At 41.3% G+C, this 21,060-nt stretch overlaps 2 protein-coding genes across 21 annotated transcripts in view; both read left to right on the forward strand.

Annotated features, from left to right (window-relative positions):
• The window catches only part of LOC307000582 (NACHT, LRR and PYD domains-containing protein 3-like), a 40,316-nt gene extending 23,577 nt beyond the window's left edge, over window positions 1-16,739 (forward strand). For 5 of the 6 annotated variants that reach the window (XM_079616235.1, XM_079616230.1, XM_079616231.1 and 2 more), the window contains 4 exons: window positions 6,638-6,808; window positions 12,385-12,555; window positions 16,311-16,481; window positions 16,591-16,739. In XM_079616235.1, coding sequence (XP_079472361.1) covers window positions 6,638-6,808; window positions 12,385-12,555; window positions 16,311-16,481; window positions 16,591-16,597 — 520 coding nt within the window. In that variant the 3' untranslated portion in view covers window positions 16,598-16,739. The remainder of the gene's footprint in view (window positions 1-6,637; window positions 6,809-12,384; window positions 12,556-16,310; window positions 16,482-16,590) is intronic. The other variant, XM_079616232.1, reaches the window with a different exon arrangement.
• The window catches only part of zfyve27 (zinc finger, FYVE domain containing 27), a 99,144-nt gene that overhangs the window by 69,308 nt on the left and 8,776 nt on the right, over window positions 1-21,060 (forward strand). For 7 of the 15 annotated variants that reach the window (XM_079616299.1, XM_079616301.1, XM_079616304.1 and 4 more), the window contains 2 exons: window positions 19,808-19,994; window positions 20,087-20,182. In XM_079616299.1, coding sequence (XP_079472425.1) covers window positions 19,808-19,994; window positions 20,087-20,182 — 283 coding nt within the window. Of the gene's footprint in view, window positions 1-17,552; window positions 17,784-18,220; window positions 18,410-18,599; window positions 18,671-19,807; window positions 19,995-20,086; window positions 20,183-21,060 lie in introns of those variants that run through there. The other 8 variants (XM_079616293.1, XM_079616302.1, XM_079616296.1 and 5 more) reach the window with 4 other exon arrangements.

The raw sequence follows: 21,060 nt of genomic DNA on the forward strand, positions 1-21,060 counted from the left end.
TATTAGTTCATCTCTCAATCATCATTGTATGTGCTCTATGCACGATCGCTTCCGCGTTTTGTCTCGGCACGCCCAGTTACATCCGGTGCTGCGTCGGAAGCGGAGATAATGGCAAATTACTAATTACTTCCAGCGGTTAACGTGAATGATGTTAACAATATTGTGAGGCAGCTGTTACTCCTGAGAGTAAGAAAGAGACGGGCTTTAAATCATATATTTCGAGCTACATCGACAACTTTGAGGGTGAGTATTCTCTCATATCATGCGAAATCCGACTAGCGATCGGTTTCTAAAATCGTTGTCTCCGTTTCTGAGAAAATGAAGTTTTGCCGCTAGTACACTTCGCTATAGAGCGCGCTATGTGGAAGTAAAGACGCTGGCTGAGATTCTACCGGAAATACGACAGCAGCGTTCGTGCATAGAGCCGATTTTATTACATTATATGTTTTAAAGTTACAGAGCTTTGATCATAAAACTAAGCATTTAAATATCATCTTACTAAGACATGTTATTGGCAGATATAGAGTGACGACTGATATTTATATGCATTTTATGTCGGTGGTTCTCATCTCTGGTCCTGGGGATTAATTTTATATATTTGTTTGCCGTGTAAATACCCTTACGGAACAAACATATATGGGAATATACTGAAAAATATAATGCTATATGTTACATAATACATTTCCATATATGGGAAAATAGTGCTTATATTTTCAATATTCTGCAATATATTCATTGACCATGTATGGCTATATATTAATTCATGTAAAATATTTATAAATGAAGACAAAAAATAGCATTACATGTAATATTTACAAAGTTGTATCCTTTATTGTGTACATGTATTGCACATACATGTTCCCATATAAATGTGAATGTATGTTCACACACACTGTCATGATTCTGCCTTAGTGTCCCTGATTTTCCCTGGTCGTAAGGCAGGATCATGACAGAATCATGTTTTGTGTGCAAGCACATGGCCTTGTGTTTGGGCTGTGTGCTTGCGTTGTCTCGTTACGTAACCCCGCCCCCTTGTTATCCTCGTCTTGTCATTATTACCTAGTCAGTGTCACCTGTTCCCCTCATTAGTTTCTCCCTTTTTAATCCCCTTGTGTTTGCTGTCCTGTGCCGGTTCATTGTCATACATGGTGTGAATCTACCCGTGAGTAATCTGTTTCAAAGTCCTGTCTAGAAAGAGGTATTTGATCCTGTCCTAGTTTTTAGTACATCGTCTGAGTCTTAGTCTAGTGTTGTCTACCCTGTCTTGTTTTGCCCCCTCGTGGGTTTTGTTTTCCCGTTTTTGTTATAATAAACGTTGTGTGCTTTCATACTGTCTGCGTTTGGGTTCATCTGCTATCCTCATAACAGAATGAACCGGCCACAGAAGAACCCAGCAGACTGTAGGTCTTCTCCCGCTAAACCACAGTCGACTGACCAAGAACTATGGTGGCAGTCAGCCATCACCGACAGTAGAAATGGAAGACTTCCATTCCCTCCCCAGGGTGAGTTGTCCCTGAAGAGGTATGCCCAAGTTGTGGAAGAGAAGAGATTCTTCCTTCCTGAGGTCCTGGTTTCTCGCTATTTCATCGCCGGTCTCAATTCTCCTCCTCCTCTGTCTGAACGAGAGGAGCTGACTCTTCGTCCATTTCGAGCAGTGGTGGATTGCTTATCTCGGAGAGAGCCAAAGGATCCCACAAGGTTTTCATCTGCCATGCTTCCAGTGGTCCCAGAGGGTCGAGTCCTAGCTGTCGTCACTCATGGGGATCAGGCTCTTCCTGTTTCTTCTCCCGAGTTTTCATCCACACCCGCTGATCTCCGTGGCAAACGAGGGAGACGGGTTTCATGGGATTCTCCTTCAGAATCTTCCTCAACGGAGTCCTCGCTGCCTGAGACTGTTCTTCCAGCACCAGTTACGGTCCCTACGGAGCTTCTCCTACCGGCCACTAGTCCAGCTATGACTTCCGTACTGCGACCTAGGAGAAAGAGGAGGAAGGGAGCCTCCCGTCCTTCGTCTCTACCTGTCCCAGAGCCCGCTACTGCAAGCGCTGTCCCGGAGCCCGCTACTGCAAGCGCTGTCCCGGAGCCCGCTACTGCAAGCGCTGTCCCGGAGCCCGCTACTGCAAGCGCTGTCCCGGAGCCCGCTACTGCAAGCGCTGTCCCGGAGCCCGCTACTGCAAGCGCTGTCCCGGAGCCCGCTACTGCAAGCGCTGTCCCGGAGCCCGCTACTGCAAGCGCTGTCCCGGAGCCCGCTACTGCAAGCGCTGTCCCGGAGTCCGCTACTGCAAGCGCTATCCCAGGATCTGCTGAGAGAGTTGCGATCGATCTAGCCGCTAAGGAGGTTCTGCAAGCTGTTTATGCCCAGAAGGAGATGCCTATCGTCTTAGCTGCTCGAACCGTATCTGACTATCTTACCGCTCTTGCCAAGATCCTTGAGATGCCACCCAGACCCAATTTGCCTTCTAGTCACGAACCCACGACATCAGACAGCGCTTCTCCTGAGTCTAGTGTGTTAAGCCTGAAGGATTCAAGAGAACCTGATGTGTCAAGTATGGAGGATTCAAGTGAATCGATTCCTGCCCTGAGTCAAGTGTATCCTAGAGTCATCTGCCCAGATGAACCAGTCCAGTTCGTCTGTCCTCTCGAGCAAGAACCTGTTCCTCAAACACCCGTTTCATTCCCCGTTTTGTCTCCCGTGTCGTCGCCCCCTGTTGTCCCCATCAAGACTCTTGTCAAGTCGCCGTGTGTTTCTCCAGTCACTCATGTCATAGCTCAACCCCAGACTGTTTCTCCCAGACCCACTACCCACACTACACCACCTAAACCCGCCCGGATTCCTCATCCAAAGCCCTCATCCCGAAAACCCAAGACCCCCGTTCCACCCATTCACCCTGGACTACCCCCTATGAACGCTCTTGTTCCCCCGCCCCCCCCTCCCGTGTTTGTTATTTTTATTGTTCCATCCCAACCCTGTTGTAGTTTATTCGTGTCTGCCTTTGTTATTTTTTGTCATGTATTGTTGGTTTATGTCTTTGTCACAGTCTGTCTTGTCCCGTGTTTAATGTCCCCTTGAGGAGCGTCTGGTAGCCGCTCCTTAAGGTGGGGGTTCTGTCATGATTCTGCCTTAGTGTCCTTGATTTTCCCTGGTCGTAAGGCAGGATCATGACAGAATCATGTTTTGTGTGCAAGCACATGGCCTTGTGTTTGGGCTGTGTGCTTGCGTTGTCTCGTTACGTAACCCCGCCCCCTTGTTATCCTCGTCTTGTCATTATTACCTAGTCAGTGTCACCTGTTCCCCTCATTAGTTTCTCCCTTTTTAATCCCCTTGTGTTTGCTGTCCTGTGCCGGTTCATTGTCATACATGGTGTGAATCTACCCGTGAGTAATCTGTTTCAAAGTCCTGTCTAGAAAGAGGTATTTGATCCTGTCCTAGTTTTTAGTACATCGTCTGAGTCTTAGTCTAGTGTTGTCTACCCTGTCTTGTTTTGCCCCCTCGTGGGTTTTGTTTTCTGTTTTTTGTCGTTAATAAAGCCTGTGTGTCCTGCAACTGTCTGCTATTGGGTTCGTTCCTGAAGCTTCATAACACACACATATTGTATATACACACACATTCATCAAATGAGTTACAACAGATTTCTAGTTCCCAGCATGCTTTTCTTCTGACCGTTAAAGGAGAGCACATTTTAAAATGAAGTGTTTAATGTGTTTTGCTCAATATTAATATAGGGGGAGATCTGTTAGTGTTTCATGATCTATTATTCTGGAATTTTAAAGGTTTTCTGGTTTGTGTGAGTTTTTGGGGTCATTGTGCTGAAGAGTAGAGCCTGTGGTGACATTTCAAATCCAAAATTCAAATCCTTAAAGAATTAATAAAAATAAATGTATAATTATTTTATATTGTATTTATATTTTATATACATTGTATTTATAATTAATATTAGGATAAACTAGAGATATTATCTTCTGTTATAATTATTATTACCTAAGTATAACACACCGTTGCCATGAAAAACAGAGCGTTGCCATGGACACGGTGTTCTTTAACGGAAGCAATACAATCGTTTTTAAATCAATATTTTGTCAAATTCAGTGTTGGGAACGTTACTTTAAAAAAGTAATTAGTTATAGTAACTCTCTACTTGTTCCAAAAAGTAACTGAGTTAGTAACTGAATTACTCTATAATAAAAGTAACTCGTTACCAGGGAAAGTACTTATTTGCGTTACTGTTAAAAAAAAAGTTGCTATAATCCAAAGAATTTGGATTTTTATGAGCAGTTTTCACAAGTCAGTTGAAATGAGTAGAACAGGCGGGTGTTTGTACATAACTTTCAATATTTATTGCACGTCGACAGACAGCAAGAGGTTTATCCTGCACTTCAAGTATTATCTTTGTAAGAAAAGTAAATAGTTACACCATATAAAGTGCATAACTCTAGCAAATTAAATCAAACTCTCTCAACCTGAGACAACTGGTCAAGAAAACAACCTGGCGAACTAGCATCTGTGGTGGAGGTATCTGTGTTTTTTGCCACTAGCTTTGTAGATGCGCATGTCAATGTGAGATGCTTCATTAAATTAGAGTTGCTTACAACGGATGTCGACAAAGTCTTCGCTCCTGGACATAATGTACACATTACATGCACGTTCTTGCCTTTGACCACAATGAATTTGATGTAGTGCTTCTATCTCCACCAACTTTTCATCGGATTGCTCCTGACTCGCCATCTCTGCTACTCCGTCAAATCTGTTTAGCGGTTGTTTGTGTGTGTGGCGCCTGACGCGTGTGCTGGCATGTGTGTAAAAACACTGGCTCTGATTGGCTACCATGAAACATGACTCTGCCTTAGCCAATCATAATCGCTTACCTCGTTATTTACCCACCTCCTCACTAGCTGTGAGCCAGAGGTGCGTTCAGAATCGGATTACACAGTTTATTCAATCAATGCATATAACGCACCGCATTTAACGTCCAGTAACATTAACGGCATTGCAACGACGGAAAAAGTAATTAGTTAGATTACCTCGTTACTAAAAAAATAACGTTGTTACTATTGCCGTTCTTTTAAACGGCGTTATTCCAAACACTGGTCAAATTATTGATTTATTTGGTTGGTAGCCATGTAAGCGGGACCCCGATGTCGGTGAATAAAATTCAGAGTCATTGTTATTTGAAGTCTCTCGTTCGCGCAGACACACTCGGTCTCTCTCGCGCACTATTGTTTGCGCGCAGACACATTCGGCCTCTCTCGTGCACTATCGCTCGCGCGCAGACACACTCGGTCTCTCTCGCGCACTATTGCTCGCGCGCAGACACACTCGGCCTCTCTCGCGCACTATCGCTCGCGCGCAGACACACTCGGTCTCTCTCGCGCACTATTGCTCGCGCGCAGACACACTCGGCCTCTCTCGCGCAGTTCGCTTCGCTTTTGTCCAGTCCAGCAAAACATTCTAGTTACTACATCTGTAAACTAAGCTGCGCGGTGCAGGGAACAACTCTGATTATTGGCTCATGGAGTCACTTGCTCAGACAGTGGATTACGGAGCGCTAGATTGGCTTAGCAAAAAAATGTTTAATATGGAGCGTTCTATGAACGGAATGACGCATTTTAAATATCGGACGATCACGCAAATTTGATCGTGGGAACCCAAAATTGTGATTAAAATTTGATTAATTGTGCGGCCCTATGTATCTATTCATCTATCTGTCTATCTATATTTCTATCTATGCATCTATTAATGTCACTGTATGTATACTCTGTCTGTTTCTAGCCTATCAGTCAATGTGTAAATTTAAATGGAAGCCTAAATATAACTAAACAAATCGCACTATAAATGTCACTATCACCAAAAATCCACTATCTCAAAATCAAACTCCTCTCACAAAAACCCACGAGGTCAAGATGCGTTGACTTCACTTTTATACAGATGTGCGATTGTGTGGTCTGTTCAATCAAACGCTGGTTCGGCGGACCATGCCACCTGTCGAACCACTCGTGAAACACTCCGAAGCTTCATTTAGCCGTAGTCACGTGACATGGGTGTTTTGAATCACGCTTCGGATCAGTGTTTCGAAACATCTGCGCTTCGGGATCTCGAAAAGCTTCGGAACGTCAGTTTCGCGTCAGCCATCCCTATCCTCAGCACAGTGATCGTCTCTTGGCTAAATACATTAGTACATGCAGATGTGCTCGTGCTTTTAACTAGCTTGAAATTATGAAACATTTATAATGGAAATAATAAAAAAATATAAGAAATATATTACATTATATATTTCTCAATATATATGTATGTTTGTTACATGATTAAATATATCTGCAATATATTACACATGCAGTACCATATCTGATCACATATACATCTATATATTATGAAGTGTATTACTGAATATAAAATTACATACATTATGCTATATTAGTAAATATATCGTCACATATTTTCTATATATGAAAAGCAGCAATTCCTTATGTATTATTCAGTATATTGTAATATATTAACACAATATATTATTCTGTATATTTTCAAATATACTGTTAAACCATTTAATATATTGATCATTCATATATGGTAAATATATTTTCTTTTCATAAGGAATAGTTCCCGCTGAACTGAGAGATTAAAGTGTGTGTTGTTGTTCTACAGGTTGTGGGGGTGTAATATCACAGATGAAGGTTGTGCTGGTCTGGTTTCAGCTCTGAGATCAAACTCACTCCTCAGAGAACTGGATCTGACTGATAATATAATAGGAGATAAAGGTCTGAAGCTGCTCTCTGATGGACTGAAGGATCCTCACTGTAAACTGGAGAAACTGGAGTAAGATCATACATTAATCTTAACTGAGACACGAATAATGTTATTTTAACCCTTTAATTCATACTGTATTATATTTTATCTAAATTATCAACATGATCAAAAACCTGTTGCACACAATCTACTACTTGCCTTCTGTTGTCTGGTTGATGGTTTATAGTTTTTTTAGCAAGTATAATTTTAAAACGTGTCCTTCAGCTCTTGGGTCATGTGACTTTTTGCTGGGAAATCTTTACGGATTTTTAAGTAAACACAAGAATAATCTTTATAATGTTATAAATATTTCAAGATGATAATTTTCTGGACTGAAGCAACTTAGCTTTACTTGATTATCCATACATCTTTTTTGATAAATCATGTTCAAATGTATCAAATATGATCATCAGGCTTTTGAGGAATGTTTATTAGTTCATCTCTCAATCATCATTGTATGTGCTCTATGCACGATCACTTCCGCGTTTTTTGTCTCGGCACGCCCAGTTACATCCGGTGCTGCGTCGTAAGCCGTTTTTGCATTAAGTGGAGATAATGGCAAATTACTAATTACTTCCAACGGTTAACGTGAATGATGTTAACAATATTGTGAGGCAGCTGTCACTCCTGAGAGTAAGAAAGAGACGGGCTTTAAATCATATATTTCGAGCTACATCAACAACTTTGAGGGTGAGTATTCTCTCATATCATGCGAAATCCGACTAGCGATCGGTTTCTAAAATCGTTGTCTCCGTTTCTGAGAAAATGAAGTTTTGCCGCTAGTACACTTCGCTATAGAGTGCGCTATGTGGAAGTAAAGACGCTGGCTGAGATTCTACCAGAAATACGACAGCAGCGGTCATGCATAGAGCCTGTTTTATTACATTATATGTTATAAAATTACAGAGCTTTGTATTTTATAGCATTTTATGTCAGTGGTTCTCAACTCTGGTCCTGGGGATTTAAAAAAAAAAAGTGCAGTGTAAATACCCTTACGGAACAAAAATGTATGGGAAACTAGTGCTTATATTTTCAATATACTGCAATATATGCATTGACCATGTATGGCTATATATTAATACATATAAAATATTTATAAATGAAGACAAAAAATATATATATATATATATATATATATATATATATATATATATATATATACACACACACACACACACACATTCATGGAATGAGTTACAATAGATTTCTAGTTCCCAGCATGCTTTGCTTCTGACTGTTAAAAGAGAGCAAATGTTAAAATTAAGTGTTTAATGTGTTTTGCTCAAAATTAATATAGGGGGAGATCTGTTAGTGTTTCATGATCTATTGTTTTGGAATTTAAAAGATTTTCTGGTATGTGTGAGTTTTTGGGGTCATTGTGCTGAAGAGAAGAGCCTGTGGTGACGTTGATGATTGTCCAAACACAATTAAAACTGCAATTACTATATTTTTTAAGTAATGGCTGTGCACTCCTCAGCACAGTGATCGTATTTTGGCTAAATACATTAGTACATGCAGTCAGAAGTGCTTTTAACTAGCTTGAAATTATGAAACATTTATAATGGAAATAATTAAAAAATATAAGAAATATATTACATTATATATTTCTCTATATATGTGTGTTTGATACATGAGTAAATATATATGCAATATATTACACATGCAGTACCATATCTGATAGTGATGGAAGTCCGGTTCTTTGGGACAGTTCGTTTCGATGAACCGGTTCACCAGTTCTATTACGTCCTCACGTAATCACGTCAATTCTATCATCCCGGCGGATAAAAATACATTTAAATAAAGGCATTTGTAATCATAACTTCGTTATAATCATCTTGGATAAGTTTCTTACATTTACGTTTTGCAAATTAACCCTACAGCTACAGGTGATGTGCAAGTGTGGATCTTTCACATGTCTTAAAGATATAAATAAACTAGTTAAATCAATTTTATTTTATTTGTTATTAACCCTCAGGGGTCTGAGGTGTTTTCTGGGTCCTGGAGGTGTTCTGACATGCTCTAACATTTGTGCTTATTTCTGTTACTTGTGACATTTTCATGACTAAAGTATTATTACACTGCATTCAGCACAAACTCTGCTACAATAATATGTCAGCAGCATGTATGTAAAAGTTTGTAGTTTTGAGATAATAACATTTATGCGTGGTTTGTGAAAATGACCCAAAAAAAAGTCACTGAAATAATGTCATGAAAGACAAACTAATTATTTCGTCGCAAGACTTTTGAAAATTGTATCACGTAGCCTAGAATATTTGCTCCAAAACTATGTGAAAATCATCCTGAATACTCATTCAGATAAGACAATATATTGATTTAAAATTTGTATGACATGTTTTGTGTAAGAAAGCTTTATGCGAGGAGGCGTTAACCACCATGAATATTGAGTGTTTCACACCTGAGAAAAGACAAAGGCCCTCCCATAATGGCCCTATTAGGAGCTCTCAGGCACTATCATTACATTACCTTGCACAAAGAATGAGGAGATTTAAAAAAAAATGGCTTTTTGATTGTTTGAATTTATTTACAACACAACATAATCCAAAGATACACAACAAATGGCAAAAAAGCACATTATTTAACACACTGAACTAAAGACAGAGACTTAACCAGTCACACACCTTTCCTTTCCTGAAACAGTGCATACCTGTCATTTCCAAGGTGTTTGATTTTTCACTTTACCTCCTCATGCTCATGTTGAAGTCAGCAGGACGGGTAGCTACCTAAAAAATATATATATATATATATATATAAAAAAGCTGTGAGCATGCTGATATCAAGAAGAAACCAGGGCTGCATGATTGTGGGAATACATTTTAGATTTCTGGTGAAAATTCCTTTTTAAAATTTACAAAATACACACACACACACACACATATATATATATATATATATATATACATATATATATATTTGTTGTGCCTTGTAGGCATATACCTGCACTGCAAAAAATGATTTTCTTACTTAGTATTTTTGTTTTGTTTCCAGTCCAAATATCTAAAAATTATTAAATCAAGAAGCATTTACTAGAGAAGTAAAATGACATAAGAAATTCTATTTTGTTTTAAGATAAAAATAAAGTAATTTAAGTAATTTTTGCTTAAAACGAGCAAAATTATCTGCCAATGGGGTAAGCAAAAAAATCTGAATTCGAATAGAAAACAAGAAAAAAAAATCTTAATTCAAATGGAAACCAAGAATTTTTTGCTTACCCCATTGGCAGATAATTTTGCTCGTTTTAAGCAAAAATTACTTAAATTACTTTCTTTTTATCTTAAAACAAAATAGAATTTCTTATGTCATTTTACTTCTCTAGTAAACACTTCTTGGTTTAATAATTTTTAGATATTTGGACTGGAAACAAAACAAAAATACTAACTAAGAAAGTATTTTTGCAGCAGGGCTGAATCAAATAATAAGAACAGTATAGCAGGCATAGTTAAAAAGGAACACTTCAGTAACACTACACTAGAGAAAAACATATTGATTATCATATGTTACTTCAAATGTTTACATCGATATGACGTTATGAAATGAGATTGGAGTAAAATCATGGTTTGCTTTTCAAACGCACGTCGCGCGACTGCGTTTTCAAACTCTCACAGCGCGTGCAGGGGACATTCACTGAAGCATCCAGCAACAGTTCAATGGCAATATGAAGTTTATGCAACAATAACACTAACTAATATAATTCAGAATTATTTCTTACCTTAAAATCGTTCTTGTCGCAAATCGCGATCTTCTTCTTCAGATGTAAACCCAGTAATCTCACAGCATGTCTTCCAAACTCGACGACTGCAGAGGACTGATAAAGTTTGCCGCTTTGTTGTTGAGGTAATGGGGGCGTTCGCGCGACACATGGACGATTTGCATCTCTATATGTTTTGCGCGTGTGGGTGTGGTCACATTAAAACTAATGAGGAAGGGTTAGAGAAACTGAATATCTTGTTGGTTTTATACAAATTACTTAAACAGAGAATATTTGTTTTCGTTTTGAATCAGATAATTTAAAACTACACACTTAAATGATTATAAATATATAGAGCTCACAAATGTGTGACAAGTATTCGCTGAGTTTTTTAAATGTTTAGAGACCGTGCTCAAGAAAAAAAAGTTCACGAGACGGAGAGGCAGAATGCACACCCTGTTTAATTTCTTTATTTTACAAAAGCACAACGTTTTGTTTTGATTGTAAGTGGACACATACAAAAGTAGACATCTCACAGATTCTTTTTTCATTTTTATTAAGTCTGTATGACCACAAATGACGGAGTATTTTAAGTTTATTCAGCTGCTGTGTGAAAAAAAACGCGCAAATCACGCCGGCGTGATTGCCGACCCCAGGGGGTTAAATAAACTTACATTTCGCCGAATTCGGCCCCTCATTTAAGTCCTCGGTTCACCCGTGTGCTCATGTATCAGCACAGCAGTTGGCCGAAAGAAAGTTCGGTTTAGAGACGGTGCTATCACGCATGCTCAGTATTTCCAGCTCATCGGTTCTCCGTATCGAACGTGTCCGAAAGAAACAGTTCTCGGTTCTGTACTGGTGATTCGAGAACCTCTGTTGCAGTCGGCCTGTATATGTGCTGAGAACTGCTGAAACCTTACTATACATTCGACAAAAATAAAAAGTCGATGCATGTCTCCAGTATGTTTAATACGTTATGTTTTGATTAACACATTATAAACATTTATTAAGCACCCTTAAAACCTTGGCAAGAGTTACGTCAAAGATTTATATCAACTTTATTAGCAAATTAGAAAATAAATGAGCTGTTCCTGAAAATAATATTTTAGTACAATAATAAATGTTTAGTTCTACAATTCATTCATCGTGTTTCCAATCTTTAAATAATACAGTGATAAGACGGTAATTATGTGATAAACATGTTTATCTCTGAAAAATGACACGCATGCTCAGCTCATCGGTTCTCAGTATGTGGAACGTGTCCGAAAGAAACAGTTCTCGGTTCTGTACTGGTGATTGAGAACCGCTGTACCTGTGCGTTCGGTAGTATCAGCTGCTCGTGCTCATCACTTCTCTCAGCACAACATGTCTCAGTTCAGTAAACTGTCGGAGTTTACTCAGTAAACAAATACTCCGGGATATTGTTTATTTCGAGTCGGAGGAACTGTGTCAGGCATATCCAAAAGTGAGTAACTTTAGTAACTTGTGGATCAGCGATGACGCAGGATGCGAACAGTTTTGAACGATTCAGTCCGATTTAGTGTACGGGTTCGACCGGTTCAAAAGAACGATTCGTTTACGAACCGGACATCACTACTATCTGATCACATATACATCTATATATTATGAAGTGTATTGCTGAATATAAAATTACATACATCATGGTATATTAGTAAATATATATCGTCACATATTTTTCTATTTATGAAAAGCAGCAATTCCTTATGTATTATTCAGTATATTGTAATATATTAACACAATATATTATTCTGTATATTTTCAAATATACTGTTAAACCATTTAATATATTGATCATTCATATATGGTAAATATATTTTCTTTTCATAAGGGATAGTTCCTGCTGAACTGAGAGATTAAAGTGTGTGTTGTTGTTCTACAGGTTGTGGGGGTGTAATATCACAGCTGAAGGTTGTGCTGATCTGGCTTCAGCTCTGAGATCAAACTCACTCCTCAGAGAACTGGATCTGACTCGTAATATAATAGGAGATAAAGGTCTGACGCTGCTCTCTGATGGACTGAAGGATCCTCACTGTAAACTGGAGAAACTGAAGTAAGATCATACATTAATCTTAACTGAGACACGAATAATGTTATTTTAACCCTTTAATTCATACTGTATTATATTTGATCTAAATTATCAACATGATCAAAAACCTGTTGCACACAATCTACTACTTGCCTTCTGTTGTCTGGTTGATGGTTTATAGTTTTTTTTAGCAAGTATAATTTTAAAACGTGTCCTTCAGCTCGTGGGTCATGTGACTTTTTGCTGTGAAATCTTTACGTATTTTTGAGTAAACACAAGAATAATCTTTATAATGTTAGTAATATTTCAAGATGATAATTTTCTGGACTGAAGCGACTTTACTTGATTATCCATACATCTTTTTTGATCAATCATGTTCAAATGTATCAAATATGATCATCAGGCTTTTGAGGAAGGTTTATTAGTTCATCTCTCAATCATCATTGTATTGCATTACATTATATGTTTTAAAATTACACTTTGATCATAAAACTAAGCATTTAAATATCATCTTACTGTCACAGTGTCTGGTGGTTCCCTGGGTTTAACACTAGAGGTCTCAGTTTTCACGGTGTCTCGGCATTTTCACTACATTTCCCACAATCCTGTCTGTCACTGATTGTTAATTTCCTTCAGCTGTTTCTCGTCACCTTGTTTGCACTTGTGTATATATACCCTGTCTGTTTCAGTGTTTGTCACGGAGTCCTTGTATATTGTCCCCACACTTCTGTTCCTGTTGTTCATGTTTATCTTGTGTTTTGGATTGCCTTTTGATTTTGACCCTTGCCTGGACTGTTGTGAGTACGGATTACCCTCTTAATAAAATACTGCACTTGGATCTTCTTGTCTTGTGTGTGATCGTGACAGAAGGACTCCGTCACACCTAGATCCAGCGGTATGTGTTCCAACTTCTCTTCCCAAGCCATCGAGCGGGAGAGGAGGGATTGTTTTGAGGGGACCCGCCTAGTTATTTTTCGTGGGACCCGGGGAGGTCACAGAGGAGGAGGTGGTCGAGAACAAGGCCAACACCACCCTCCACCTTGGCCCCCCTTCGTCCCTGGACTGGTGAGGGACGGATCAGAGCCACCATCTCGCCATCGCGGGCGGAGAAGCGGAAAACGTACGTCCGCCCATCCAGAGACTGTTCACGTCCCGTCTGCCCAGCCAGAGTTCGTTCACGTCACGTCTGCCCAGTCAGAGACTGTTCACGTCCTGGAGGCCGTCCCCTCCGAGCAGCCCGCTGTCGTCCCGGAGGCCGTCCCCTCCGAGCAGCTCGCTGTCGTCCCGGAGGCCGTCCCCTCCGAGCAGCCCGCTGTCGTCCCGGAGGCCGTCCCCTCCGAGCAGCCCGCTGTCGTCCCGGAGGCCGTCCCCTCCGAGCAGCCCGCTGTCGTCCCGGAGGCCGTCCCCTCCGAGCAGCCCGCTGTCGTCCCGGAGGCCGTCCCCTCCGAGCAGCCCGCTGTCGTCCCGGAGGCCGTCCCCTCCGAGCAGCCCGCTGTCGTCCCGGAGGCCGTCCCCTCCGAGCAGCCCGCTGTCGTCCCGGAGGCCGTCCCCTCCGAGCAGTCCGCTGTCGTCCCGGAGGCCGTCCCCTCCGAGCAGCCCGCTGTCGTCCCGGAGGCCGTCTTCTCCGAGCAGCCCGCTGTCGTCCCGCAGTCCGTCCCCTCCGAGCAGCCCGCTGTCATCCCTGAGATTGTCTCGGAGCCGCCCACCATCAGTCCTGCCACGGCCAAGAGAGCGGTCTTCCTCTGTTATGCGGTGGCGGTACTGCATGCGTGGAGGAGGCACAGGCTGTCTGCCGTTCCAGAGCCGGAGCCAGTGTCTGCTGTTCCAGAGCCGGAGCCAGTGTCTGCTGTTCCAGAGCCGGAGCCAGTGTCTGCTGTTCCAGAGCCGGAGCCAGCGTCTGCTGTTCCAGAGCCGGGGCCAGTGTCTGCTGTTCCAGAGCCGGAGCCAGTGTCTGCTGTTCCAGAGCCGGAGCCAGTGTCTGCTGTTCCAGAGCCGGAGCCAGTGTCTGCTGTTCCAGAGCCGGAGCCAGTGTCTGCTGTTCCAGAGCCGGAGCCAGTGTCTGCTGTTCCAGAGCCGGAGCCAGTGTCTGCTGTTCCAGAGCCGGAGCCAGTGTCTGCTGTTCCAGAGCCGGAGCCAGTGTCTGCTGTTCCAGAGCCGGAGCCGGTGTCTGCTGTTCCAGAGCCGGAGCCGGTGTCTGCTGTTCCAGAGCCGGAGCCGGTGCCCGTGTCTGTTCCTGAGCCGGTGCCCGTGTCTGCTGTTCCAGAGCCGGAGCCAGTGTCTGCTGTTCCAGAGCCGGAGCCAGTGTCTGCTGTTCCAGAGCCGGAGCCAGTGTCTGCTGTTCCAGAGCCGGAGCCGGTGCCCGTGTCTGTTCCTGAGCCGGTGCCCGTGTCTGTTCCTGAGCCGGTGCCCGTGTCTGTTCCTGAGCCGGTGCCCGTGTCTGTTCCTGAGCCGGTGCCCGTGTCTGTTCCTGAGCCGGTGCCCGTGCCCGTGTCTGTTCCTGAGCCGGTGCCCGTGTCTGTTCCTGAGCCGGTGCCCGTGTCTGTTGCAGTTCCTGAGCCGGTGGTGTCTGTTGCAGTTCCTGAGCCGGTGGTATCTGTTGCAGTTCCTGAGCCGGTGGTGTCTGTTGCAGTTCCTGAGCCGGTGGTGTCTGTTGCAGTTCCTGAGCCGGTGGTGTCTGTGACTGTTCCTGAGCCGGTGGTGTCTGTGACTGTTCCTGAGCCAGGGTCTGTCCCTGTCCCTCCTTGGTCTTCACCGCCATGGCCGCCCGAGTGGTCGTCTTCACCCTGGTCATCTCCGCCATGGCCGCCCGAGTGGTCGTCTTCACCCTGGTCGTCTCCGCCGTGGCCGCCCGAGTGGTCGTCTTCACCGTGGTCGTCTCCGCCGTGGCCGCCCGAGGGGTCTTCTCCGCTGTGGCCGCCCGAGGGGTCTTCACCGCCGTGGCCGTCCGATGAGTCTTCACCGCTGTGGCCATCCAAAGGGTCGTCTTCATCCTGGTCGTCGCCCGAGGGGTCTTCAACGCCGTGGCCGCCCGAGGAGTCGTCTCCGCCCTGGCCGCCCGATGGACTGTCTGTTTTGCCCTGGCCGCCGCTTAAGCCGTTCCCCCTTGTTCCTGTTCCTCTCCACGGACCTGGCCCCCCATCCCACCCCCTGATCCTCCACCTTTCCACCTCCCGCCTGGACTCTTGTTTTGTTTGTTTCTTGTGGTCTTGGAGCGTCTGGTAGCCGCTCCGTAGAGGGGAGGTTATGTCACAGTGTCTGGTGGTTCCCTGGGTTTAACACTAGAGGTCTCAGTTTTCACGGTGTCTAGGCATTTTCACTACATTTCCCACAATCCTGTCTGTCACTGATTGTTAATTTCCTTCAGCTGTTTCTCGTCACCTTGTTTGCACTTGTGTATATATACCCTGTCTGTTTCAGTGTTTGTCACGGAGTCCTTGTATATTGTCCCCACACTTCTGTTCCTGTTGTTCGTGTTTATCTTGTGTTTTGGATTGCCTTTTGATTTTGACCCTTGCCTGGACTGTTGTGAGTACGGATTACCCTCTTAATAAAATACTGCACTTGGATCTTCTTGTCTTGTGTGTGATCGTGACACTTACTAAGACGTGTTATTGGCAGATATAGAGTGACGACTGATATTTATATGCATTTTATGTCAGTGGTTCTCAACTAATTTGCCCTGTTTAGTAAATCTTGCCCTTAATTAATATCTCAGTCTCTCTGTGGTTGTGTAGTTCCTGCTGAACTGAGAGATTAAAGTGTGTGTTGTTGTTCTGCAGGTTGATGTATTGTAAGATCACAGATGAAGGTTGTGCTGCTCTGGCTTCAGCTCTGAGATCAAACTCACTCCTCAGAGAACTGGATCTGACTGGGAATATAATAGGACATGCAAGTGTGAAGAGTCTCTCTGCTTTAAAAGATGATCCACATTATAAACTGGAGACACTGCAGTAAGTATTGATATCCTATATAATATAATATTGTCATGAACTAATCAATCCTCTGAACAGATGTGTCAGTAATGCATGTGTTACTGACTGTGTTTTATTTCACTGACAGATATTAGATGATGGTGAATATGGAGCCACTATAGAGACATGATCATCAACACTGAAGTCACGTGACCTTTACTGGATTTACTGTATATAAATGTACATGATTTATTTTGTAAAATATCTAATAAAGTCTTCCTCTCATGTATGTATTAGTGAACTGGTGTGTTGTTATCATCCATCTCCGTGAAGTGAGCAGCTCAACACAATCACTACATTAACAGTGATGAACTTCAGAGTTTCATCTGTGTTTCAGGAACTGGATCATTTATAGGGTTTAATGATGATGCTTTTAATATCTTTGTCAAAAGTCTTTGAGATTTGATTGAAGCTCATCTGAAGAGCATATTTGCCATTGTCACATTATTATTTTATATTCATTTTCTGTCTTTGTTTATGTTGGTGTGTGTGAAAGGCACATTATTATGATTAAGGTGAACATTTGTGTCGTCACGTGATCGTTACGAGTTAGCCTATTTTTATCTCTTCAGAAACAGCTAATGCTACACCATGAATATTTAAACTAAATCAGTGTTTCCTTTCAGAACAAACACATGTTTATATGTAAATTAGGCTAATTATACAATATCTTATACACTAAAGTAAGCGAAATTTGTTCTCGGGGGACAGAATGGCTTCACAGAATTGTAGATGCTTGTAAATTTACAGTCAAACTAATAGTTAATATAATAGTGATAAAAAAAATGGTGGGAAAAAGCGTTAATCGCGCTTATTTACAGATATATCCCACACAATCTCAACAAACAGTCAAACTAATAGATAATATTGTAGCTACAAAAAATAACTCGAGCAATAACATGAGTGAACATTAGTTTATGTAAGAAAATAAGTTAAGCTTTAAAATGTCTCAGAACACACAAATAGAAGATATAATAGAAAAAGTTATAATGCAGATGCTGACAAAAGTGTCCTCTAAACTTATATAACAGAAGATAACAGAATAGATCCGATCGATGTGATCGGCGCTCTTCTCCTCTTTCTGACACTTTATCATCGTGCTCTGACATCTACACTTCTGCCTGCGAATTGCGGAAGCAGAAGTCAGTGGACAGGCGGTATTAAAGCTTGTTTATATATATTTGTAAGAGGATTCATCTAATATTTATCCATCTTTATTCACATTAAAGACTGTTTGATGACTCTGTAGTGGGCAGAAGACACTGTTTGAAGGATTTAAAGGTAACTTATGTCATTGTCTGTTGTGTTTTCTTCTGGTTGATGTTTATACGACGTGTTTATTATATTCACCTATTGTTATTGTCATACCTAAGAAATTAAAGTATTATTGTTTTAAACACGTTAATCGTAGGTTAAAATCATTGGTTAAAATCAGTTTAACATCAATTGAAATGACTCAGATGTGTTTTTTTTCTGGTTGTGATCCAGTCAAATCTGCTCACCTTTATTTATATAACTGTATATATATTACATTGTTTCAAAGCAGCTTCGCAGTATTATTATATAAGTCTACTGGATTTGGCATTGCTGATCTGATTAAGATTTAAATTAGGCTTTCTTAGCAGGAGTCAGTTTTAATGTCATCCACAGATGTGAGTCTCTTGACGGTCACGTGTGTACAGAGATAAACACAGTGTTGATGTTCTCTGATCTCCCAGCATGCAGTGCACAGCCTCCTCTCCTCATGATCTCCCGCAGACGGTGTCCTCCATAGACAGTGCCTCTGAGCTGGGCGGCCCCAGAGCGCTGACCTTTGACCTGCTGAACATGGTGATCTGCTTCAAGCGGATGGCCATCTTCCTGGAGCCCGTCACAGACACGCTGGAGGTGCTGCGGTTCCTGCTCGGGTGAGACACGGCCCTTACAAATCACACTGACAACGGCACATCTCGCACTGCTTCTGTACTCCAGGTGACCGTATCATGTGACTCTCATCAGAAGGCTTTTGTTGTTGTTCCAGCCAGTTGAGAAATGCATCTCTGAGTTGTTCATGTGCTGTGTGTCCCAGTGTTCAGCTCTGATGCTGTTGTGTTGTAGGTGGAGGATGCCGCTGTTCTCCCTGTCGAGCTGCGTTCTGCTCAACATCCTCTTCCTCACGCTGAGTGAAGGTGAGACACCAGTAGATGACGTGTTCATGTGCACAAATTATAGTTAACCCTATAAAGTCGACTGTATTACACTTAAAACCTGTCGCACTCAATCTACTACATGCCTTCTGTCGTCCGACAGATGCTTTATATTCTTTTAGCAAGTAAATGATTTTAGTAAAATTGTATAATCGTCCCCCTAATTCAGCTCATGGCTCACGTGTCTTCTGCTGTGAAATACATAATCAGAATAGCTTTTTAATGCTAGTAATATTTCATGAAGAACACCTACTTAACTGAACCCACTTAGGCTTACTTTATTATCTTTTTTTTTCTTTTTTTTTGTGTTCAAATGTATCAAATATGATCATCAGGCTTTTGAGGAAGGTTTTTTTTGTTCATCTCTCAATCATTGAATTGTATTACATTTTATGTTTTAAAACTACAGAGCTTTGATCATAAAACTGAGCATTTAAATATAATTTAATATTATCAGATATAGAGTGACGACTGATTTTATGCATTTTATGCAAGTAGTCTGTTATAATATTATAAAGATTGATTTACTTTACAAGCATTCATAAATTCAGCTTACCTTTTGGCAATATAAATATCAGCAACTGCAGAAAATTTCATATTTTTGCTCAGTTTGGGCCTTTGAATAAAACTGAGGTGTTTTTCTTCTACATATTCTCACTTTATCCGACTATATGAGCCATAAAAGCCTGATGTGTCAAATATGATATGATTTTATATTCTGTCTAATTCTGAAATATTTAATGTCAGGGTAAAGATGATCTTTGGTTGCTTAAATTCTCCTGTAAAGTTGATTTATCACATAACATTTCAGTGCATTAATATAAACATAAAAAACAAAAATATATGACCGAGTGATCAGGACAGAAAAGCTGAAAATGTTTTTGTGATAATATATGACTGCATGTCATCAAGCTTATTACACGTCTGCTTTTCAAGACAATAAATAAATGCACATTTAATATTTATTTAACTTTAAATGGTTGTATTAGGTGAGAAGAAATCGCGTAGAGTGAGAAGTGTAACATGAAACTAGATGAGCTAACAGTCAATTATACAGTTTAGCGCTCGTTATATAAAACTCATGCAGAATAAAGAGGAGATGAACACACATGTCTGCAGGCGCGTGGGTCTCTCTGCTGCTGCTGGCGGCCTCTGCTCCGGCTCTGCTGGGCTACCTCGGCAACCGTTGCCAGGGCGCGACCAGCGAGATGGCGGTTCAGAAGAAGAAACATCACGCGGTCCAGCGGCGCGACCTGCAGACGGTCCACATGAGCAAACAGGAGGCCATGCTGGAGGTCAAGGGCATGTGAGTGAGCAGGACTGTGGCGTTTGAGTGATGAGATCGGCACTGAGACTGAGAGATGAAGGGTTGTGTGTGTGTGTGTGTGTGTGTTACAGGCTGAAAGGGATAGAAGACGTTTTGACCCAGGCGTGTGTGTGTGCAGAGTCTGTGTATAAAGTGTTTCACTGGGAGAGCCACGCCGTGTCCTCCATGTGAGTATCGCAGAGATGCACCAGAATCACACGTTCTGATCTTCCTCTGTGAAAATATGTACCGTGGTAATCAGAGTTGCTGCCAAAATACTCAATCTTTTGTACTTTATTCTTACTTTACTTCAGTGAAACTGCGATAACTTGGTAAAAACTACCACTGTCCACAAAAACATGAAATAATATGATATGATATATTCTTGAAGTTCTATTTGAGTGTTTTTAATGAGTAAAGTTTGATGATAAACTTTGATGTTGTCTTGACAAAGACAGGTCTGAAAGTTTCAAATAACTTAAAGACATTTTTTTAGGTTTTACTCAGGAAAAAGTCATAAAATCGTACTAGAATGTTTTAGCCTGTTGCTAGCATTAATTAGCACTAGGGCTGCATCCAAAATAAAAGTTTGTTTTTACATAACATATGTGTGTGTGCTGTGTATAATTATTTTGTATATACAAATACACACACATGCATGTATATATTTAAGTTTTTTTAAATGTATATATAAAATGTGTGTGTGTGTATATATATACTGTATAATATAAATTATATGTATATACAGTATATACATGCATATATTTCTTAAATATATATACATGCATGTGTGTGTATTTATATATACAAAATAATTATACACAGCACACACACATATGTTATGTAAAAACACAAACTTTTATTTTAGATGCAATTAATCGTTGTCCAGCACTATTTTAAATTGCAAAAAAGTGAGATGGGCAAGCACGCGCGCACACTGGATGTCAGACGGCGCGTCCCCTGAGTTTTAAAGGGTCTTATTAGGCCCTTGTACGAAGTCCTGATTTTGTTTTGGGGGTGTACTAGAACAGTGGTTCCCAACCTTTTTTTGTCTGAGACCCCCTTT

Source organism: Phoxinus phoxinus (genome assembly GCF_949152265.1).
Source record: "Phoxinus phoxinus genome assembly, chromosome: 6".
Lineage (NCBI taxonomy): Eukaryota > Metazoa > Chordata > Actinopteri > Cypriniformes > Leuciscidae > Phoxinus > Phoxinus phoxinus.